Genomic DNA, 25682 nt, shown 5'->3' on the forward strand with positions numbered 1-25682 from the left:
GAAGATAGCGGAGGAGCCCGGCGAGAAGAACCGTAAAGCGTGGAGAAGTTGGAAGAAGACCCCCGAAGTCTGAAGAAGACCCCCCGGAGCTGCCTAATAAACTACTTTAAAAACCTGTGTAGTGTGTTTTTTTATTGACACTTTTTCCCCCAGGTGAATAGGTAGGGGTACGATGTACCCCATAATCATTCAAATAGCGTGGGGGGCCGGCATCTGGGGGCCCCCTTATTAAAGGGGGCTCCAAGGGGGCTCCCGGGTTCTAATAAGCCCCCCGCCTGCAGACCCCGACAACCAATAGCCAGGGTTGTTGGGAAGAGGCCCTTGTCCTCATCAAGATGGGGACAAGGTGCTTTGGGGTGGGGGGCCGCAGGGTACCACCCTTCCCCAAAGCACCCACCCCCCATGTTGAGGGCATGCGGCCTGGTACGGTTCAGGAGGGGGGGCACTCACTCATCCCCTCCCCCTTTCCTGACCGACTGGGCTGCGTGCTCGGATAAGGGTCTGGTATGGATATTGGGGGGACTAATGCTGTTTTTTCGGCGTAGGGGTTACCCTTAAAACCCATGCCAGGCTACGGGGCTCGCAAGGTTTCAATCTCGAGATTGACTTCCTTCTCTAGTCCCGTCGTACCTGAAGTCACGTTCAAAATTAATGGACTTTAGTCCGTGTGTGGGCAAGTCCATTCATTTGGAAAGTACGTCGGACCAGCATACAGACGAGTGGACTTCCCGACAGTAGCTGAGTCTGGCGGACTTTCAACGGAAAGATTTAAAACATGTTTTAAATCTAGGTCCGCCGGACTTTGGGGAAGAAAAAGTCAGTTGGCGCCCACACATGATCGAATTAAACCAAGTCCGCCGGAAAGTCCGATTGTGTGTACGCGGCATTATTGGAACCATCGACAGTAGAATGGGAATCATGCTGAAGGTATAAAGCAGTACTAAACTCAAAACCAAACATTTATTGGATTGCAGCTTATCAGTTCTTATATTAGAATAGCTGCTTTATTTTTTTAGACTTTCCTTTTATTTCACCTAATGATCTAGCTAGTAAGTCTGTTTTTCAACAGAACAAGCTGTAGATGTGGCAATTAGAAGATTGGGAAACACTATTTACAACTTGCATGGGTGCTTACAAGAGCCAATTATTTGTTTATGTAAAACCTTTATCTCAAAAGGAAAACAAATGTTTCTGTAGCTGTTTAAAAAGTGTGAGTTGAGTTTGGTTTACATTTGCTAGTGTATCTGAATCTGCTAGTACATCTAATGCCGCGTACACATGATCAGACTATCCGGCGGCGAGATTGACATGTCACTGGCCCCTTCACCTGGTATGGACTTAAAGGGGAAGCCCTATGCAAAAAAATTGCGTGGGGGTCCCCCCAAAGTTCATATCAGACCCTTGTCAGCGCACGCAGCCCGGCCGGTCAGGAAAGGGGGTGGGGACGAGCGAGCGCCCCGCCCCCTCCTGAGCCATACCAGGCCGCCTGCCCTCAACATGGGGGGTGCTTTGGGGAAAGGGGGGCCGCGCGCCCCCCCACCCTAAAGCACCTTGTCCCCATGTTGATGAGGACAAGGGCCGACTCGCTGTCCGGCGGACAGTTTTTGAGTCAAAACTACTTTCTAAGTCCGCCGGAGCCCACACGGGTGGATTATCTCTGGTCCGCCGGACTTTTTCACCAGATAGTTTGATCGCATTACACTACCCTATCCCCAGAATGTTTTTGCTCTCTAAAGGTCTCTATTGCTCATTCATCCAGAGTATAGACACCCTAATACAGGAGGTGTATTACTGGCAGGATCAGGTGAAAACAGAGGGGGGAAAGCCTAAAAATAAAGAAAACGAATGCAGCCACCAGATCTGAATGGTAAGCTGCATGCTGCTCACTCTGGAAGGACCTTGAACACAACTCTAGTAGCAATTGCTGTAATATTAGTGACAGTAATGCCGCGTACACACGATCAAACAATCAGGTGGAAAAGTCAGGTAAACTCAAGTGCGCCGGACAATCCCCCCGTGTGTAGCCTCCGGCGTACTTTTTTGACCCGAAAGTACGGCGGACTTAGAAAGTAGTTTTGCACTCCAATCGTCACGCCGGACTTGCATTTCGGCGGACAATCCGGCCGTGTGTATGCCAGTCCGCCGTACTTTTGAAATGAACAGACTTTTCCCGCCCGGAAAAAAGTCCGCTCATTTTGAGCTCGTCACCTGGTATGGACTTAAAGGGGAACCCCAACGGCGAAAAAAAAATTTGGCATGGGGGTGACCCCCAGGTACACATCAGACCCTTGTCCGAGCATGCTACCCGGCCGACCCGGAAAGGGGGGAAGAGCGAGCGCCCCCCTTCCTGAGCCGTACCAGGCCCCCCCACCCCAAAGCACCTTGTCCCCATGTTGATGAGGACAAGGGCCTCTTCCCGACAACCCTGGCCGTTGGTTGTCGGGGTCTGCGGGCGGGGGGCTTATCGGAATCCGGGAGCCCCCTTTAATAAGGGGGCCCTCGGATACCGGCCCCCCACCCTATGTGAACGAGTATGGGGTACCCCTACCCATTCACCTGTACAATAAAGTACAAAAAACACAACACACAAGGGTTAAAATAGTTTATTGCACAGCTCCGGGGGTCTTGCGTCTTCGGGGGTCATCTCGCCAGACTCCTCTGCTATCTTCTTCTAGCTCTTTTACTAGCGGAGGAGCCCGGCTTTCTTCTTCGCCACCGCCCTCTTCTTCCGACTTCGGGGGTCTTGTCCCCCTCTTCGGTCTTCTGTCACCGTTGTCGTCGCTGTCGTTGCCGCCTTCTGTTCTTCTCTTCAGATGTTGCCTCATCGCTCCCTCCGCTCACAATGACGGGGACCGGGCGACTTATATAGGGACATCACCGGATGATGTCCCCACCCATTATGGTGTCACAGTCCCAGAGGATGCTTATTAAAGTGGGCTCCCGGATTCCGATAAGCCCCCCGCCCGCAGACCCCGACAACCAATGGCCAGGGTTGTCGGGAAGAGGCCCTTGTCCTTATCAACATGGGGACAAGGTGCTTTGGGGTGGGGGGGGGGCCGCACGGCCCCCCCTTCCCCAAAACACCCCCCCATGTTGAGGGCACGTGGCCTGCTACGGCTCAGGAGGGGGGGCGCTCGCTCGTCCCCCCCCTTTCCTGGCCGGCCGGGTAGCGTGCTCAGACAAGGGTCTGATGTGGACCTTGGGGGGACCCCCACGCTGATTTTTTCGGCGTTGGGGTTCCCCTTTAAGTCCATACCAGGTGGCGGGGCTAGCGACGTCTCCTTCGCGGGCCCCGCCTACCTGGAGACGTGCTCAAAATGAGCGGACTTTCCTCCGCATGTGTGGGCGAGTCCGTTCATTTAAAAAGTACGGCGGATAGTACGGTGGACTTAGTGTGCCGTATTAGTCCGCTGAAAAAGTGCTGTGTGTGGGCAAGTAGCCCGTTCGGAAAGTCCGACGGACAGTCCGGCGGGAAGTCCACCGGATTAAGTCTGCCGGATATTCGGCTACGTGTGTACGCGGCATAATAGGAAGGATCCTTGTGATTTCAGCAATGGACAGCCTTGGCTTTAAGTGGAGGTGTCGGAAAACACAGGGAAACTCTGAAGAGGTTAATACATTGATGGGTCTGTTCACTTCTTAAGTTCAAAGATAATTTCTATGCTTGCCCTATGGACCTATTACTAGAGATAAAATCCTTGTCAGCTAATCTGTGACTTTGAAACCCTTTTATCGGGATCCCAGCAATCAGTATATAAACTACAGCAAGACAAGATTTTCTTTGTAGCCTCTGTCTTGTCCACATTGCTTCTTTCCACCATCCCACCTCTGGTACATATCACCATGTCTGCAGACTACAATGGAACCTGGGTCATGGAGAAGAATGAGAACTTTGATGGATACATGAAGGCATTAGGTATTTCTAGTTTGAAGCATCGGTCACTGATCTATGTGAAGCCAATTAAGGAAAGAGATAGCGTTCTCTAAAGCTGTGTTAGATGGTCACATAGTGCTGTGGTTGTTATGGGCAATAGCTGAATTTTTTTTATTTCTTTAGGAATCGGTCCCATTGGTTCTTGGACAGGGATAGTTCTGTGTGTTTAAAGGAGGGTCATATTGTTTATTTTACTTTGTTTTAGCCCTTATGTACACTGGTATTGTCAATCCTGCATTTGATTGCGTTTAGAGGACATTTCTATATAAATGCGTCTAATAATTTTACAATGGTACAAAGTAGCAGCGGTAAAAAAACGTGAGAAGAAAATTAATTTTAATAAATCCAAATTAATGATAGTGTATAGATAACATAAACAGTGCTAAAAAAAATGACACATCTTGACGATAGTGCACTGCCACCACATTGTGCGCTTACCTGAAAGCAAGCTTTAGAGAGCCTGCGGCTAAACATCCAGCCAGGGCCTTTATACAAACGGAGGATGATATTCCACCACTAGTTAGGGAAGGAGCTTGTATGAACCTCAATTTAGCCAAAAATACTCAAGCATCAGCCACCAGGAATCAATTGAGATATTGCCCAAAAAATAGAAAGAGACTCCATAGTGTGTATTTTACCATAAAGGATTTAATATGAAAAAAGAATTGCACTTACAATTGGGAAGATAAAAACAGTCATATCAAAACAGCCGGCCAGCAAGCGTACACCCGTCCACTAGGAAGCGCGATGACGGGGAGGCTGACGTCATCGCGCTTCCTAGTGGACGGGTGTTAGATATGACTGTTTTTATCTTCCCAATTGTTTTTTTTTTCTTCACTTTTTTTAGCGCTGCTACATTGTATTATTTCATCTGTTTTCTATGTGTATCTCATAGTTTTAGCAGCTGCTTCTTGACACAATTATTCATGGTCTTTAGCGTGTTTTTTTTTCCATAATTTTACAATGGTGCCATGCTTACCTGCATTTAGGTGCAGTCAGTTTAGCTGCATTTAGAGAAAATCTAATTCTGTGAGTTCAGGATTCATGTAGACACTAGTCTAAACAAATGTAAAAGTGACTAAACGCAGATAAACCTGCTTAAAGCAGGAACTTCTAAACACAGGAAAATGTGATCTAGGAAGCTTAAAGAGGAGATCCAGCCCCACCCCCGAAAAATGTAAAGTCAGCAGCTACAAATACTGCAGCTGCTGACTTTTAATATATGGACACTTCTTACCTGTCCAGGGAGCCCGCTATGTTGGCACCCCAGCCGATCTACGGATCGACTGTTGGGTGTTGCTGCTGCCATTCCTGCTAAGCGCAGTGTTTCTCAAATCCAGTCCTCAGGCCCCCCCAACAGGTCATGTTTTCAGGTTTTCCATTATTTTTCACAGGTGATTTGATCAGTTTCACTGCCTTAGCAATTACCACAGCCGTTTCATCTGAGGGAAATCCTGAAAACATGACCTGTTGGGGGGGCCTGAGGACTGGATTTGAGAAACACTGTGCTAAGGGAACCCAGCAGTTTCGGCTTCACAGGGTTCAGGGATGGAGAAAGGAGGACGGGGGCCAAACTTCCGAGAGACCAGGCCGTGGGCCCCACTCACAGAGAGTCAGGAACTGTGCCTGTCAAAAACAGGCACAGGAAACGGATAAGCAAAAGTTCCACTTTTGAGTGGAACTCCGCTTTAAGGCTCCATGCACACTAGCAGTTTTTTTATAAGCTCAAAAAAAGCTAGAAAAAAGTACTGGATAAAAAACGCTGATAATAGCATTTTTTGTGCAGGCTTCTAGTAACATTTTAGTAGATCTTAGGAGCATTAGCGTTTTATTAGCATTTTTACAGTACGCAAAGAAAATAAAACAACTGCTCAATAAAAGCCGTTAGTAGTGTTTCGTTTTTTTTTCTGCCAGGAAAATGCTCCCAAAAATTAAAAAACAAACACTGCTCCTAGATGCTGAAGCTCAACAATGCTAATAGCCAGTGGCGTAACTAGAACCTTCAGGGCCCCGATGCAGGAAACCATGGCGCCCCCCCCCCCCCCCCGACCTCCGGACAGGGCTCTTTTCTCCGAGCTTGATGGTGGAACACCAGGGCCCAGTCCCAAGTGGGTGGCCGCATATAAAGGAACCGATTTAAAAAACATCAATTACAGCCGCTGTGCCCATGAAATTTCACTACTGTGCCCATCAAATATCACTACTGTGCCCATCAAATGTCACTACTGTGCCCATCAAATTCTGCCTCTATGCCCATCAAGCTCTGCCACTGTGCCCATCAAGCTCTGCCGCTGTGCCCATCAAATGCTGCCAGTGTACCCATCAAATGCTGCCACTGTGCCCATCAAATGCCGTTGGTGTGCCCATCAAATGCTGCCACTGTGAATCCCCACCGCCCGCTTGCTGTCTGCCCACCACTTACCCTGTCTTGGTGGGGCAGCGGGTAATGGCCATGAGCGGGGTCCTCCATGCATCTCCTGCCATCCTCATCTCCCGTCCTCTCCTCCTGATGGGCGTCCAATAGCTGTGTCTATCGTTTCAGCCAATTGGGTGATGGGTAACAGACCCGCACACCTGATTGGTGGAGAGGCGTTTCAGTGTTAGGAAAGTGAATATTAATTCACTTTTCTAACACACCTGGGTAGACTGTGAGCGTCAAGCATGGTGCTCGCAGTTCACCTATTTTGAAGCCTATTAGAGCCCATGGCTCTAATCAGGTGCTGCAAAAACACCCCCCGCTGCTGTAATTCAGGCACCCTGCACCCCAAAAGGGACCAGACACCTACATATGGGGGTGGCAGCGGTGGCCATGGATAGATTCATGCTATGCTATGCATGAATCTATCCATTGGTCATAGAGGGGGTGGAACCTGTGCACCATTTTGGATGCACCGCCACTGATAAACACATGCACGTTCACATACATACATATGCATGCATGCACACTCACATACATGCTACACACATGCATACATACACATCATACACATACATATATGAACACACACACACATACATGTATGCTCACACACAAGCATGCTCACACACACACACATACAAGCATGTTCACACACACGCACATACAAGCATTCTCACACACACACACACGCACATACAAGCATGTTCACACGCACACACACGCACATACAAGCATGCTCACACACACACACACACATACATACACATACAAGCATGCTCACACGCACACATACAAGCATGCTCACACACACACACAAGCATGCTCACACACACACATCCATGCATGCTCACACACACACATCCATGCATGCATGCATGCTCACACACATACATGCATGCTCACACACACACATACAAGCATGCTCACACACACGCACATACAAGCATGCTCACACACACGCACATACAAGCATGCTCGCACACACGCACATACAAGCATGCTCACACACACGCACATACAAGCATGCTCACACACACGCACATACAAGCATGCTCGCACATACAAGCATGCTCACACACACGCACATACAAGCATGCTCACACACACGCACATCCATGCATGCTCACACACACACAAGCATGCTCACACACACACACACACATACAAGCATGCTCACACACACACACACACACACACACACACACACACACACACACACACACACACACACACACACAAATACAGTAGCTAGTCTTATTTAAAAGAAAACGGCAGACATTTACCTTGGCTCTTCCTGCCGGGTACTGCACTGTAGGGGGAGACAAAGAGCACACACTGTGCTTTCACTAAAGGCTAATGTGAGGAGCTCCTGCACAGTGCCGATTTCAGTTCAGCTGATGATCGGGGAGCTCCTCTCAGCTTCTCCCCCTATGGAAGAGTACAAGGGGCCCGGTCGCCATGGCAATCTTGGCGACCCCTATAATTCCGCCACTGCTAATAGCCTAAAGTAGTATGCATGGATGCATAGGATAACACTATTTAACTGCTTTTAGGAGCTTAAAACATGCTAGTGTGCATGGAGCCTAAAAGTTGTTTATGTTTCAAATGACTTTTTCATTTAGAAAAGCTAAACACGGGCGTGTCAGCGCGAATGAAGCCTGCAGAGAAAAAAAAACAACATCTACACTTTAGATTTAGTGCACTTGGGAGGAATAGGGGGTAAAGGTCCAGAGTGCAGAAGATTTAGTCCAGAAAGCTGAAGACCTACATACTAGATCTTTGTCCCTGAATGCACAGGGCCCTAAGCCCTTGTTCACAATGCTGCGATGTCATGCGACTTGAGAGTTCAAAGTCGCATGACAAGTGGTGCACCAGTAATGGCTAAGGAACTGTTCCAATCAGTGCGACTCAAGTTGCTTCGACTTAGAAAAAGGTTCCTGGGCTACTTTTGGTGTGACCTCATCACGACTTGCATTGGCTTCCGTTAAAGAAGACAATGTGGGTGATTTTTAATCTTTCCTGCTGCAGATTGATGGGTGATTGTCAGTCTCATGAAATGAACCCTATAGGTAGAGTATACCTAAAGTAGAATTCTAGCCTAACAATAGGTATAAACATGTTCCCTATCCCCCTCCTGATAACTATGCTGCCTAACCTTTGCAAAAAAGATGTGTATACTTACTGATTTTAGTCCACTCTGGTCCGGTCACATGATCCCCTGTGTCAATAAGCAGTGGCTGCAGGAGAGAGGAGGGATCGCTCGACAATGGCTGGGAATTCTGGGAGCTGTGACGTCACTCATAAGTTCTCATGTCCCAGCCGTTGTTGGTGCTCTATCTCTCTGCAGCTGCTGCTCGCTAACACAGGGGAGCCAGAGCTGCAGTGACTGGTCCAGTGCGGACTAAAATTAGTCAAACTTACAGATCTGTTTAACACAGGTTTGGCAGCATAGCTATTGGGAGATGGAGGGAACATGTTTAAACATTGTTAGTATTAGACAGAAATTCCACTTTAGATGATAAAAATTTCCCAAGAATCTCTCCTCAATTAGCTATTCTTGAGCAATTCATCTACTACTCTCAATAATTTCTATGGAGAGGAGATTAAATAGTTCCCCCTTACATCTGAGTCCACAGAGTTTTCCCTTACAATTAAAGAGGGATCTCTGTGGACCCTAATGTAAGAGGGAACTCTGGGAATTCTGAATAAGGGAGGACTCTGATGTAAGAGGAATTCTGTGGACTTTGGTGTAAAGGGGAACTCTGATATAAAGAGATCTCTAGACAACAAAGCCCCCACCTGCATCAGAAGTCCCAGTATTCCCCCTTAAAGCGGAGTTCCACCCAGAAATGAAACTTTTGCTGATCCGGTTCCTGCCCCTGTCCGGTGTCACCTTTCAGGGGGGAGCAGATACCTGTCTAATCCAGGTATTTGCTCCCACTTCCGGCAAAAGAGAGTCGCAGAATCCACAGCAAACTACGCCTTTTCCATCCCCTCCTCCATCTTCCCCCCCACTGTCTTCTGGGAGACACATAGGTCCTAGAAGACAGCAGGGACCACTCAGAACATGCAGCACGTCTCGCGCATGTGCAGTAGGAAACAGGCTGCAAAGCCACAAGGCTTCACTTCCTGATTCCCTTACTGAAGATGCCAACACCTCCACCTGGAGCCGAGGGACGGGTCAGCTTCCGGTGAGGACATCGCAGGTGCCCTGGACAGGTAAGTGTCCTTATTCTAAAAGTCAGCAGCTGCAGTATTTGTAGCTGCTGACTTTTATTTTATTTTTTGCAGGCGGAATTCCGCTTTAAATCAGGGTTCCCGGAGCACGCCTTACATCAGACTCCCCCCTTACTTTAGTGTACTCTATTTCCCTTACATCAGTATTCCCCCCCCCCCCCCCACAGAGTGACACACACTGACCTCTGTCCTGTAGCAGACCCCATGCAGAACACTGAGAGCATGCTCAGGCTTTTGGCTCCCTCTCTGCTCCCTTCACACATGCGAAAAAGCAAGCGCCATGATGTCACTGAGCAACCTGACCCGGCACCCTGCCCAAGTCAAGCTCAGCTGATTGCAATCGGCCTGGTACTGAACTGCGTATGTGCAGTACAGAGTCCACAGACATTTAGAGACAGTAGAAAACTGCCTGTAAATTTACAAACTGTCTGCAAATTTATGTACGGTTGGCAACCCTGCCCTTCCCTCTGGACATGCTTCAACTGAAAAAGTGATGGAGTTGAGTGGAAAATGTATGCCTGAACAGCGGCTACATCCAATCAGATGCAGCCCCTGTTTGGCTATTCTAACAACTGCTTGACAACTTGTCCATCCAAGGTGTATAGATTTTTTTTTATTTTGGGCCTGAGTGTATGGCCAGCCATCTGAAACATGGATGCGGCAAAGGAAGTCAGTTAAATCATTATATGCAGGTCACGTAAGTTCCTTTAAAAGTATTGAAGCCGTTGGATCAGCATGGCAGATAGGAAACTAGCGTTTCAGAGGCTTAGCAATGACTGTGAGCATACTTCCGCCCTACAACTTATTTCTTATACTAAATGAAATCACCCTTACTACAACACTGGAAGCATTATGACTCCACACTGCCCTCTGCTGGAATATCAGCAGAACTGAGAAAAGAAAGAACAATTCCATATCTGAGAACAATAGAGAAAGAGTGGAACTATCAGGGCTCGAGTCCTGCGGGAACGCATGGGAACGGCGTTCCCGTACTATTCCCACAGCGGGAACGCCGTTCCCATTAGCTGCCTGAGGGCTGAGGCTATGCAGCGCGTAGTTCGCCGCCGCTCCTCAGCCGCCGAGTGACTGGTTGCTAGGCAGGGGCCGCTCCGCATCTAGCAACCGGTCACATGACTTCGGCCGTGCACGTGGGCACGCACTGGCGCGAGTCAGTGGGCAGGCTGACACACGCTGCGCGCCTGCTTGGATCCGGAGTTCCGGACTGTCCCCCCCCCTCCTCCCCTCTACCCAGTGCCAGTCAGTCCTGGCCTCCTGGGGCCACACGCTGCACTTTTCCAGTTTACTTCTCCTTCTCTACCAGGTTAGTCACTAGTGTGTAAGTTGCACTCTGCAATACCCTGCCAATACTCATCAATACTCTGCAATACCCTGCCAATACTCATCAATACTCTGCAATACCCTGCCAATACTCATCAATACTCTGCAATACCCTATCAGTATCAATACTCTGCAATACTCTGCGAATACTCTGCAATACCCTATCAATACTCTGCAATACCCTATCAATACTCTGCAATACCCTATCAATACTCTGCAATACCCTGCAATACCCTATCAGTATCAATACTCTGCAATACTCTGCGAATACTCTGCAATACCCTATCAATACTCTGCAATACCCTATCAGTATCAATACTCTGCAATACTCTGCGAATACTCTGCAATACCCTGCCAATACTCTGCAATACCCTGCAATACCCTATCAGTATCAATACTCTGCAATACTCTGCGAATACTCTGCAATACCCTATCAGTATCAATACTCTGCAATACCTTGCCAATACTCTGCAATACCCTGCCAATACTCTGCAATACCCTATCAATACTCTGCAATACCCTATCAATACTCTGCGATATCCTATCAATACTCTGCAATACCCTATCAATACTCTGCAATACCCTATCAATACTCTGCAATACCCTATCAATACTCTGCAATACCCTGCCAATACTCATCAATACTCTGCAATACCCTGCCAATACTCATCAATACTCTGCAATACCCTGCCAATACTCATCAATACTCTGCAATACCCTATCAGTATCAATACTCTGCGAATACTCTGCAATACCCTATCAATACTCTGCAATACCCTATCAATACTCTGCAATACCCTGCCAATACTCTGCGATACCCTATCAATACTCTGTGATACCCTATCAATACTCTGCGATACCCTGCCAATACTCTGCAATACCCTATCAGTATCAATACTCTGCAATACCCTGCCAATACTCTGCAATACCCTATCAATACTCTGCGATACCCTATCAATACTCTGCGATACCCTGCCAATACTCTGCAATACCCTATCAGTATCAATACTCTGCAATACCCTGCCAATACTCTGCAATACCCTATCAATACTCTGCAATACCCTATCAATACTCTGCAATACCCTGCCAATACTCTGCAATACCCTGCCAATACTCTGCAATACCCTATCAATACTCTGCGATACCCTGCCAATACTCTGCAATACCCTATCAGTATCAATACTCTGCAATACCCTGTCAATACTCTGCAATACCCTGCCAATACTCTGCACTACCCTATCAATACTCTGCAATACCCCGCCAATGCTCTGCAATACATACCCTGCCAATGCTCTGCAATACCCTGCCAATACTCTGCAATACCCTATCAATACTCTGCAATACCCTATCAATACTCTGCAATACATACCCTATCAATACTCTGCAATACATACCCTATCAATACTCTGCAATACATACCCTGCCAATACTCTGCAATAAATACCCTATCAATACTCTGCAATACATACCCTGCCAATAGTCTGCAATACCCTGCCAATACTCTGCAATACCCTATCAATACTCTACAATACATACCCTATCAATACTCTGCAATACATACCCTGCCAATACTCTGCAATACCCTATCAATACTCTGCAATACCCTGCCAATACTCTACAATACTCTGCCAATACTCTACAATACATACCCTGCCAATACTGGCAATAACCTGCCAATACTCTGCAATAACCTATCAATACTCTGAAATACTGTGCCAATACTCTGCAATACCCTGCCAATACTCTGCAATACCCTATCAATACTCTGCAATACCCTGCCAATACATACCCTGCCAATACTCTGCAATACCCTGCCAATACTCTGCAGAACCCTGCCAATAGTCTGCAATACCCTGCCAATACTCTGCAATACCCTATCAATACTCTACAATACATACCCTATCAATACTCTGCAATACCCTGCCAATACTCTGCAATACATACCCTGCCAATACTCTGCAATACCCTATCAATACTCTGCAATACCTTGCCAATACATACCCTGCCGATGCTCTGCAATACTCTGCCAATACTCTTCAATACATACCCTGCCAATACTCTGCAATACCCTGCCAATACTCTGCAATACTCTGCCAATACTCTACAATACATACCCTGCCAATACTTGCAATAACCTGCCAATACTCTGCAATAACCTATCAATACTCTGAAATACTGTGCCAATACTCTGCAATACCCTGCCAATACTCTGCAATACCCTATCAATACTCTGCAATACCCTGCCAATACATACCCTGCCAATACTCTGCAATACCCTGCCAATACTCTGCAATACCCTGCCAATAGTCTGCAATACCCTGCCAATACTCTGCAATACCCTATCAATACTCTACAATACATACCCTATCAATACTCTGCAATACCCTGCCAATACTCTGCAATACATACCCTGCCAATACTCTGCAATACCCTATCAATACTCTGCAATACCTTGCCAATACATACCCTGCCGATGCTCTGCAATACTCTGCCAATACTCTTCAATACATACCCTGCCAATACTCTGCAATACTCTGCCAATACTCTTCAATACATACCCTGCCAATACTCTGCAATACCCTGCCAATACTCTGCAATACCCTGCCAATACTCTTCAATACATACCCTGCCAATACTCTGCAATACCCTGCCAAAACTCTTCAATACTCTGCCAATACTTATTCCTGTTTGTGGGATATTTTCTAATGGGCTGTGTAACAGAATTTGGAACAGGGTGTATTTGTGGTAGAAATTCCCTGCGAGGGAAAGATCATCACCCATTGTGTTGATTGTTTTGTTTGACACGTTATTTTGTTTTTGTAAACTGGCACTTTACAATAAATGTTGTACTGTATTTTCTGTGAAGTATATATGCATATGAGCGTACTTTTTTTTTTTTTTTTTTTTTGGTGGGGGAATGGATCTTGGGTGGGAGTTCCCACACTTTTTTTCCCAGGACTTGACCCCTGGGAACTATGTTTATTTTTTATAGCACCATCAATTTTTCACAGTGCTTTAGATATGTATTATACATTCCCATTCGTTCCTGCCATTAAGGAACTTACATCCTAAGGTCCCTAACTCACATTCATACTAGGGCCAATTAAGTTAGGAGCCAATTAACCTAACAGCGTGTCTATGGAGTGTGGGAGGAAACCCACGCATGCACAAGGAGAACATGCAAACACAATGCAGAGAGTGCTGTGGTTGGCATTCCAGCATATCACTGCCCATCAGTGCAGCATATCATTGCCCATTAATGCAGCGTACCATTGCCTATCAGTGCGGCATATCATTGCCCATCAGTGTAGCGTACCATTGCCGATCAGTGCACCGTATCATTGCCCATCAGTACAGCATATCATTGCCCATCAGTGCAGCGTACCATTTCCCATCAGTGCATCGTATCATTGCCCATCAGTGCAAAGTACCATTGCCCATCAGTGCACCGTATCATTGCCCATCAGTACAGCATATCATTGCCCATCAGTGCAGCGTACCATTTCCCATCAGTGCATCGTATCATTGCCCATCAGTACAGCATATAATTACCCATCAGTGCAACATATCATTGCCCATCAGTGCAGCATATCATTGCCCATCAGTGCAGCATATCATTGCCCATCAGTGTAGCATATCAATTCTAATTTCCACTCGCCAAGTGCGAGCAGGCAAGTGGAAATTTTGAGGGCTGTTCTAGGGTACAATCAGATGATGAATCAGGATGAGATTACATGGTTGATTTACTAAAGAAGTATCGGCTGTTCACTGCTGAAATTTCTTACGTTTCTTATCTGCATGGTTATTTCAGATCAGGGACCCAGAAAGTTTTGAAGCCACCAGGTCATTAAAGAGCCAGGCAGCTAGCATTTTGTGTTTGCATGACAAGTTTACATTAACCAATGCCTGTAGCATCCAGCCCCTGTCAGAGAGCAGGCTTGTTCACTGCTATTACCTACTAATGGAAGACCTTCACACCAGTAGAATGATGAAAGCACTCAATGTGCCTTTGCATCCAGCATCTATGTGAACATAAGTTCAGTGGGGGCATTTACTAAATCTGGAGTGGGCAGAATCTGGAGCAGCTGTATAAATCAGCTTTTAACGTCAGCTTATTCAGCTAAGCTTTGAAAATGAAAGATCACAGCTATGCACAGGTTCTCTAGATTCTGGCTACTTCAGTCTAATCCTGGCCATAAAAAAGAAAAAAGGGGATTTAGACCGATAGAACCGGTCTAAAAAGGGGTTACTATTGACAGCAACAATTAATTATTTTAAAGTTAAATTTTATTAAATATCAAAAAAGATTATTTTAATTTACAACAATGCAGTTCCTCAAAAATAATCACTTTCCAAGCCGACCTTAAATTGTGTTGCTAAAAGACAAATTGAACAAAACGTGTCAAACATAAAACTAAACACACCACATAAGTCCGGACACATTGCTATAGTCTGCTAGAACCACTATATATAAATATAGTTATCTTTTTCCATTTGAAAGGACAATCAGTCCCATAACCGAATCACAAAGTGAATTCTCAGCAGACTAGGTCAACAAAAATTGGAGGATTAGGAGCAGTGATGAGGTAGATGAATTGATTTTAAACTGAATCTGCAACCTGAAAGGCAATAAAAATAGTTCATTTGCTAAAGATGGCAAGCAGATTTATTCTAGGCTTGCTAATGAAGACTGCAAAGGCAGTTATCAGTTGGCAAAGAGTTAAAGAGGAGCTGCACCTTTAAAAAAAATATTAAAAACCAGCAGCTACAAACATTGCAGCTGCTGACTTTTAATAAATTGACACTTACCTGTTCAGGGTCCAGCGATGTCGGCGGCAGATGACGAGCAATCGCTCGTCTCTCCATTGCCCCGCCGCCATCCTCTGTCAGGGAATCGGGAAGTGCAGCATTGCGGCTTCACTGCCCGGTTCCCTACTGCGGATGCGCGAGTCGCGCTGCGTGTCTCCACTGCTCCCCGCTGTGTCCTGGGAACTGTGTGTTTCACAGAACACAACGGGGGGGGGGGCATCTGCGGCTAGCTTGTCCCGGAAGTGGGTGCAGATACCTGGATCAGATGAGCGGAACTTCCACTTCAGGGTGCAAATGCAGTTCCTCTTTTAAAGTGCAGTCATCAGCTCACATGAGTAACTAGAGGCTGTCAATGTGCAAAAGTTCATATCGGAAATGAAAAGTAGAACATAGAAAGTAGGAAGAAAGCGGAGGCCTGGCAAGAACCGAAGAGGGGGACAAGACCCCCGAAGCCGGAAGAAGAGGCGGCAGTGACAGAAGACCGGGCCACCGCTAGTAAAAGAGCTAAAGGAAGAAAGCGGAGGCCTGGCAAGAAGAACCGAAGAGGGGGACAAGACCCCCGAAGTCAGAAGAAGACCCCCGGGCGGTAATGAAGAAGAAAGCCGGGCTCCTCCGCTAGTAAAAGAGCTAGCAGAAGATAGCGGAGGAGTCCGGCGAGAAGACCCCCCCAAGACGGAAGAAGACCCCCAGAGCTGTGCAATAAATTATATTAAACCCTTGTATGGTGTTTATTTTTTACATTTTTTTCACCAGGTGAATGGGTAGGGATACATTGTACCCCATACTCATTCACATAGGGTGGGGGGCCGGTATCTGGGGGTCCCCTTATTAAAGGGGGCTCCCAGATTCCGATAAGCCTCCTGCCCGCAGACCCTGACAATCAACAGCCAGGGTTGTCGGGAAGAGGCCCTTGTCCTCATCAACATGGGGACATGGGGCTTCAGGGCCCCCCTTCCCCAAAGCACCCCCCCATGTTGAGGGCACGTGGCCTGCTACGGCTCAGGAGGGGGGGCGCTCACTCGTCCCCACCCCCTTTCCTACCCGACGAGTTGCGTGCTCGGATAAGGGTCTTATATGGGCCTTGGGGGGGATCCCCACACCGTTTTTTCAGCGTAGGACTTTCCCTTTAAGTCCATACCAGGTGACGGGGCCAGTGACGTGTCAATGTCGCCGTCGAAGGCGGTGACATTGACTTCCTTCGCCAGTCCCGGCTACCTGGAGCCGCGTTCAAAATAAATGGACTTTCCTCCGTGTGTGGGCAAGTCCATTCATTTCAAAAGTACGGCGGACTCCCGCCATAGTCCGGCGGACCTAGTCCACCGGAAAAGTCCGGTTGTGTGTGGGCAGGTCCGCTCGTTCGGAAAGTCCGGCGGACCTCCGCTTCAAAGTCCAGCGGTTTGTCCACCAGGCTAAGTCCGCCGGACAGTCTGATCGTGTGTACGCGGCATTAGACTTATTCCCTCCCAGCTCAATCTCCGTGGAGTGCACAATAGAATGAAGAACATGAAGGTAGGTAGGTAGGTAGTAAACACTTTACACATCAAAAAATGGGGTGCAAACGTGTATTTCTCAATATTTTTCGATAATTTTAAACTGATTTGTCAGGAGAGAGGGAGACAAAATATATCTATAATTCAAACATAATTCATATCTGAGAATAACATCAAAACATAACAAAAAGCAAATACAGTATGCAATACATGATTGCACTAATATATAGTACAAACCAACTAGAGATACGATCAAAGGTGAAATTCCACGACCATATGAGACCCACTACATCATATCCCCGGGGGCAAGAATTGGGGTGCATTAGGAGAGGGAAAAGCTTGGAGAGAGGCACAAACATAATATAAATATAATATATAAATATATAAATATAATATAAATGAATACATTTATAAATAATATAAATTTCTCTAAACCCCAATATTATTGTTTTTATAGATATATTTTGCCTCCATCTCTCCTGGCAAAGCAGTTAAAAATCTGTGAAACGCATTGAAAAATACAAGTTCTCTCCTCGTACACCCCATTTTTTGATGTTTGAAGTGTTGATATACCTACCTTCATTCTATATTGTAGTAAATTGAGCTGTATGAAGGAATTCGTCAACTATGTTAAACAAAAAAAGAAGGTTCTTTTAAAAGTGTCACTAAACCCACATCATAAAGAAAACTGTCAATAAATGGTGCATTACACGCTGTTCATTCTTGCTCAGTCACTATGGGATTCCTTTTCTGTATTCTGCAAAAAAAAACCTGGTTGATCATGCTGCTCTCATTCTCCCTCTTCTGTCCATCTCTCCAATTCAGCTAGAGATTTTGCAGAGCAGTGTTGGCAACTCTGCACATTCTCAGTTTTCATGGATTTTCTAGGCTGAGCATTTCCTCCCTATCACATCTGAGCACCCTTATGTGACTATAGAGTCACACATGTGGGTGTATACACAGTGGTAACTGGCAGCCCACTCCCTCCCTCCTCCTCCATGCCCACTAACCAGCTAAACAAAATGGAGGTGGGATAGTACATGTAGATTAATGGTGGCTTCACCTCCCTCTAATTCTAACACACAGGCTGGAGGGGCGTGACACAGCCTGTGACTGTCAGAAATCTCCTCACACAATGGTATTGCCAAAAAATAATAAAGATTTGATTCAAATATATATTTGTATGACAATTTAAAACAGTTTATTGGGGACCACCAGGTCACCAGAACTAGTGTCCCCATTGGAAGATTTTCCCTCTATTACTTTTCTGGGGACAACCCAAAATTTAGGATTTACTTTTACTTTCAATGATAAAATAAACAGGACAAAAAGAGAGGTTCAATCTCCTTACTGGGGGCGCAGACAGCAATAAAAGAACTCACATGGGTTCTAATCGCTCTCCAGACTATCCACACCTAAAAAAAAAAAAGTTTTGTCTTTAGTTATACTTTAAGTGTCAGTAAAAATCTCCCTCAAAAAAAAAATTTGAACACTAATCTTCACACTTAACCCCTAAGAATAAATTCCCATTGCAAGCCAAAATTTTCTCCAAACAAAAAATTCTCCTTTACCAGTACAAATCCTCGCCCTCCCCTATTCCCCCTCCTAGCACAAATCTTATACCCCTCAAATTTTCCCTTTGAGCATAAATCCTCCCCCCACCCCTCCTTCAAATTCCCCTCTCCCAGCACAAATCCCCTCTCCTAGCACTAATACCCCCCCCTCCCCCAAATTTCTCCTAACAAAAATCCAACAATCATCCCTACTAGCACAAATCCCCCAATCCTCCCCACTGTGCCTACGGCAGCCGTCCCTCCTGCTTACCCCTTGTCCCAGCCCTGCATATACCAGGGTGTGTATATCTGACCTAAGATGTGTGTCTGCTTCATGGAAATCAATGATGCATTTATGGATAGTCTATACAAAAAATATTGCAAGCTACTGGCTTCCCATCCTGAACTGTTTTTTTTTATGTTTCCTATAGACATCGATTTTGCTACTCGGAAGATTGCTGCTCACTTGAACCAAACCAAAGAGTTTATCCAGAATGGAAACGAGTTTAAAACAAAGACACTCAGCACATTTCGGAACTATTTTCTTGACTTCACAGTTGGAGTGGAATTCGAAGAACAAACTAAGGGCTTGGACAGCAGGACGGTGAAGGTACAAGCTTCTACAATTATGATTTTTGGCTCTAATAGAATTTGATCTATTGTTGACAAGGCTTTTTTTATCTACTCCACAGACCTTAGTATCCTGGGACGGGGACAAGCTTGTCTGTGTTCAAAAAGGAGAAAAAAATAATCGTGGCTGGAAGCACTGGATTGAGGGCGATAAACTTTATCTGGTGAGGAGATGTGGTCTTTGTTGATGATGCAGCTTTACAGAACTCCAGGCTATGGCACGGAGCATAAACGCTTAAGCAGGAGCCAAAAAGCTAGAGTTATTACCTGATGTCACATGAGAAATAGGCTCCATCTCCTGCAGGAAACACAAGCACATACAAGTTTAAAAATACCTTCCCTAGGCTGATGAATCAGTTATTTAAAGATTGCTGACAAATACCCACATTCTTGGTATATGCAAATTAATATCTTTCACTAGGGTGTGGATCCACCGTCCTGGAGGATTCCTGGAAAAGGAGTTATTAGGTAAGAACTCTAATTTTCCCAAGTCATCCTCCAGAATGGTCACATGAGACCCCAAAGATTCATACCTATGGTGGGACTACCACTTGCAGGACCTTTCGACCGAAGGTCAGATCTTTGGCGGAGACAGAATCCAAGGCTGCTTGGCAGATTTGCTTGATGGAGGCCCCAAATCTCCCTGTCCAGAATGCGGCCTCTGAGCGCATGGAGTGCATTTTTAGGTTTGGTGGATCCCTTTGGTTTTGGGAAGCATAAGCTTCTTTGATTTCCCACCTGATCCATCTACTGGATGATTTGGATGTTGGTTTCCCTTTGTGGATGCCTCCGAATGAAATTAATGGATTTAGCGCTTTTCTGAATGTCGTAGTGGTGTCTGGGTAATGTAGGGCGCACCTTCTTACATCCAAAGTTGAAAATGCTTCCTCTCCCTTGTTGGAGGGATTTTGACAGAACAAAGGTAATATGACCTCTTGTGTCTGGTGGAACGTTGAGGAGACTTTGGGGAGGAACAGTGGGTCTTTCTTGAGTAGCAGTTTATTTGGAAAGATTGTGAAGAAAGGTTCCTTGATAGAAAGGGCCTGTAGTTCACTTGTGCACCTAGCTGAAATGATTTCCACTAAGAAAACTACTTTCAATGTCAGGAATTTCAACAAAATGTCCAAGAGTGGCTCCAATGGCTCTTGGGTTAGTGCTCTGAGTACCAAGGAAAGGTCCCATCGTAATACCTTCACTGGGACGGATCCTACAGATGGCCTTGAAGAACCATTCAACTTGTGGGTTGTCACCCAGTGCTATATCCAGAAAAACGTACAATGTCACTGTGCACTTGAAGCGTGCTTACCGCTAAACCTTTGTTTACCCTAAACCGCTTCTGCTCCTTCCAACAGACAACCCAGCACTGTGCCCACGTTCTGTAATTCTCTGTTTTTGGGTACCATATTTGATGTGTACTTTCTCCACACGTTCCTGAAAATTTTCCTCGTTACTGGTTTTCTGCTTTGTATAAGTGTTTCCACTACCTTGGCAGAAAGACCTTTTTTTCAATAGAATGCGCCGTTCACAATCCAAGCTGCCAATTTAACATTTTCAAGCTGCGGGTGATATACTCCTGACTGCAGCAGAAGGTTGTCTCTGTTTGGCAGAACATAGGGATCTTCCTCTGCCATCTTCTTTAGGGTTGTAAACCATGATCGCTTAGGCCAAAAGGGTGCTATTAAGCCCCGTACACACGAGCGGACTTATGTCCGACAGACTTCCGAAGGAGTTCTGCCGGAGTTCTGCCGGAGTTCCAACAGAGTTCTGACGGACTTTTCGAATGAGCGGACTTGGCCACACACAATCACACCAAACTCCGACGGATTTGAACGTGATGACGTACGACTGGACTCGAATAAGGAAGTTCATAGCCAGTAGCCAATAGCTGCCCTAGCGTCGGTTTTAGTCCGTCGGAATAGCATACACACGAGCAAATTTTTCGGTAGGAACTGGGTCCGGCGGAGTTCCGTCGGAAAAATTTGAAGCATGTTCCATTTTCTAAAGTCTGTCAGACTTTTGCAAATCAAAAGTCCGTTGCAGCCCACACACGATCGAAAAGTCTGACGGAATCATTCCGTCGGACTTTGGGTGTTGAAAAGTCCGCTCGTGTGTACGGGGCTTTAGAATTACTCTAAAGCCCCATACACACTATCAGTTTTTCTGCAGAGTTTTTCCTTCAGATTTACCAAAACCATATAATATGAGGTCAAACCTTAGGAGTTTCAATGTGTATGCAATCAGGCAGGCCCTTCTACTACATGGTTTTGGTAAACCTGAAGGAAAAAGTCAGCAGAAAAACTGATAGTGTGTATGGGGCTTTACACTCTCCATCCGAATCTTCCTGATTTCTATGGGGAGGGGTTGTACTGTAGGGAAGGGAAAAAAAGTTTTTCACTTTCTTGTTTTCCACTATGGCAAAGAGATTGACCTCTGGTGGGCACCATTTTGCCAAGAGTTCTGAAAAAAAATCTCTCGGTTCAGTCCCCACTCTGCTGGGTCCAGCTGAGTTTGGCTCAGAATATCCGCTAGGATGTTGTTCGTCCCTTTTATGTGCACCATCGTCAAGGATAGCAAATGGACTTCCGCCCATGAGAGACGTTGATGTGCCATTCTCACAAAGGGCCCTGATCTGGTACCCCTCTACCGGTTGTCCTATATGACTGACCTGTTGACCTATATGAGCTCCCCAACCAGATGCGCTTGAGTCTGCAGCCATAGTCTGCCCACCCCTAACGAGTCCCTCTGCTACTAGGTTAATGATCTCTGGATCTCTTTGGGAATGTGGTTCACTCCTTTCAGTGAATCGACTTTCCCATTCCAATTGTTTAAAAGGTGGGACTGTAGGGCTCTCATGTGAAGGTGTCCCCAGTGTACTACAGGGATTGAGGCAGACACAACCCCCAAAAGGGACATTATGTCTCTTCTTGTTCCTTGTCCTGAAGTTCTTATCTGTTGTGTCATGTTGACTATTTTGGCTATTTTGTCTTCTGGCAGGATTTATCTTCTGTGAACTAAAGGCAGACTAATGCGAAAAAACCAAAGTGAACAGCTAAAGATGTCACTTCCGCCCATAGCTCTTAAAGGGACATTTAAAAAAAAAAATGTTTTATTGCATTTTAGTGTAAATATGAGATCTGAGGTCTTTTTGACCCCAGATCTAATATTTAAGATGTCCTGTCATGCTTCTTTTCTATTACAAGGGATGTTTACATTCCTTGTAATAGGAATAAAAGGGACACAATTTTTTTTATTTAAAGAAGTGTAAAAATAAAAAATAAAAAGTAAAATAAATAATAATAAAAAAAATTTTTTAACGCACCTCATCCTGCCAAGCTCATGCACAGAAGCGAACGCCTATGTGAGTAGCGCCTGCATATGTAAACGTTGTTTAAACCACACATGCAAGGTATCACCGTGACCGTTAGGCCGCGTACACACGCGGGGACTGTTCGCCCAACTTTGTCCGTCAAACAGTTTCGGCAAACAGTCCGCTCAAAATTAGCATGGACGGACATGGCCACACACACGACGTACGAACAGTTTGCTGAAACCGTGCGCGATGACGTGAACGGCACGTACGACGGGACGAAAAATACGACGTCCTATACACTGCATTATAACTTTCGGCGTGTAAAGCCTTTCTGAGCATGCGCGGAACTTAGTTTGTCGAACAAGCCTACACACGAGGGAACTGTTCGCTGAAACAAGGTTTCAGCGGACAGTTTTTCGGAAATTCCGAAAAACCTTGTTCAGCGGACTGTTCGCTGAAACTGTCCGCTGAAAGCCCACACACGAGCGGACTGTTTGCCGAAACACTGTTCAGCGGACAAAGTTGGGCGAACAGTCCCCGCGTGTGTACGCGGCCTTAGAGTGATAGTAATAATTCTAGCCCTAGCCCTCTGTAATTCAAAACATGCAACCTGTAGAATTTTTTAAACATCGCCAAGATATTTAAGGGTAAAAGTTTGTCACCATTTCAGGAGCTGGCACAATTTTGAAGCGTGACATGTTGGGTATCAATATTACTCGGTGTAACATCATCTTTCACAATATGAAAAAAATTGGGCTAACTTTACTGCTGTCTTATTTTTTTATTCAAAAAGGGACTTTTTTAAATGCACATGGATGCATTTTTGGTTCAAAAGACTTCAGTGGAGATGCTGCAGTAAAGCACGTAGTGTGTTTTTGATGCATTTTGCATTTTTAAATGTGTCCAACAAGATAGGGGGAAAAAAAAAAAACGCAAAACATCAAAAAATATGTGCAAAAAGCACTACAGAAACAGATCAAAAGTAAACTTACATAGGTGTAAACCAGGCCGAAATATTATTTACTATTTGGAGGGAGCCATTCATTAGGTCTCACACTGCAGACATACTGCTATGGGACTGTGGGTATAAGGCAGCCCATAGATCAGTGATGGTGAAACTTGGCCCCCCAGATGTTTTGGAACTACATTTCCCACGATGCTCATCTACACTGCAGAGTGGGTGAGCATAATGGGAAATGAAGATCAAAAACATCTGGGGTGTGAAGGTTCGCCATCACTGTCATAGATGACTTGATCCTCTTTCCTTCCCCCACACGTGAAAAGAAAGAAAATTGCTCGATTCCCCCCCCCCCCCCCCCCAAGCAACACATTCAGTGTTAATGCGGAAATGCCTCCTGCAGCACTTTTGTGTTCTGCTGGCGCGGTGGGGGGGGGGGGGGGTGCAATGAGCCCTCCCAGCTGGCAGAACACAATAACTACTGCTAGCATCTATAGCAGTAGTTATTGTGCAGTAATTATATGTGAAAAAATCTGACAGGCTGGTTGTACCCAAGTTGAGGGATCGGCTTGGGTACAACCAGCCTGCCCATAGACGGATCGACACTCGGTTGGTCCCTGCTGAAGTGGCTGAATTTCAATCCATTTAGACACAATTACAATTTCTAGATGTTGCCAATGACATAACAAATTTTCACTTTTTGAGGCCAGTTTCTACTTCAAACCTGATGCTACTTTTAAGGCCCATACACACGATCAGACTTTTTAACAACGGTCCGACGGACCTGTTTTATCAGACAATCTAACCATGTGTATGCTCCGGGCCAATTGTTTTCGGTTTATCAACGGACAAATGTTCGCTGTGCATGCTCTCAAACTTTCCGGCAACAAATGTCCAATGGATGATAATCCGATTGTGTGTACACAAGTCCATAGGACTAAGGTCCAAAGTACAAACTTGCTCAGAACCAATGCTAAAGATCAGACAACAATAGCAGAAGTTGCTCAAAGAGTGGCGGTAAAGAGCTGAAAAACCACGTGATTTGGTAAAAATTGGCTGAAAATGTTCTGCCGCGTGTATGCATACCAAGTTCACGGCCAACGCCCATTCGGACCAAAATCCGTTGAAAGTCCGATCGTGTGCATGAGGCTTTAAAAAGAGCAAACCACTAAATCCTATAGGACAGGCTGCTTAGATGCAGCGTGCAGCACCATCACTATGCAGGTCACACGCAAACCTAATACCTTTCTTTTCTGTTATTTCAGGATTTAACATGTGAAGATCAAGTTTGCCACCAAGTTTTCAAAAAGAAGAACTAAAGCACTGCCATCATTTTCACTTTGTAAAGAGTGGATACATCTGTGATATATTTTTTGAAATTGAATAAAATGTGTTTATATGAAATATTAGTAATTCATCATTTCTCACGTGTGTACCAGGGGTAAACAAAATATATGCTTGCAGAACTAAAAAGTACTAACAACCCAGAAACTGCCATTGTTGTATACTTGCTTCTAATCTAAAGGGAAAATAAACAGGGTGCTCTTTAGGAGTACATTTACTTTAAATATTACTTTTACAGTAATACCTTGGATTGCAAGTAATGTGGTTTACGAGCATTTTGCAATACAAGCTATTATTTTTTACAAATTCTGACTCGTATTCAAGCCTCTGGGGTGTGCAGTACCGCAATTGGCCAGAGGTGCGGGGGCGCCGGTGACACTTGCTATTATTTTTTTTAAATCCTGACTCAGTTGCAAGCATTGCCTTGCAAAATAAGCAGGATTCAAGCCTCTGGGGTGTGCAGTACCGCAATAGGCCAGAGGTGCAGGGGCGCCGGTGACACTCAGAGCCACTTGGAAACACTCCTTTCTTGAGTGTTTCCAAGCCTCTCTGAATGCATCCGAGCGGCTCTGAGTGTTTCTGGTGCCCCCCACCTCTGGTTACATGCGCTACTGCATACACTAGCAGTGCCACTGGAATGGATTATCTGAGTTTCCATTA

The 25682-nt window shown here is 45.6% G+C and overlaps 1 protein-coding gene across 1 annotated transcript; it reads left to right on the forward strand.

Moving 5' to 3' along the window:
• The first annotated feature begins 3759 nt into the window (after positions 1-3759).
• Positions 3760-25082, forward strand: RBP2 (retinol binding protein 2). The gene is made up of 4 exons (XM_077488388.1): positions 3760-3916; positions 19212-19390; positions 19473-19574; positions 24944-25082. The coding sequence occupies exons 1-4, from the start codon at positions 3844-3846 to the stop codon at positions 24995-24997; spliced, it is 408 nt and encodes a 135-aa protein (XP_077344514.1). The 5' UTR covers positions 3760-3843; the 3' UTR covers positions 24998-25082.
• Positions 25083-25682: the final 600 nt, after the last annotated feature.

The sequence above is a fragment of the Lithobates pipiens genome, unplaced genomic scaffold (assembly GCF_037356315.1).
Source record: "Lithobates pipiens isolate NorthernLeopardFrog02 unplaced genomic scaffold, aLitPip1_a1.2 Scaffold_18, whole genome shotgun sequence".
NCBI lineage: Eukaryota > Metazoa > Chordata > Amphibia > Anura > Ranidae > Lithobates > Lithobates pipiens.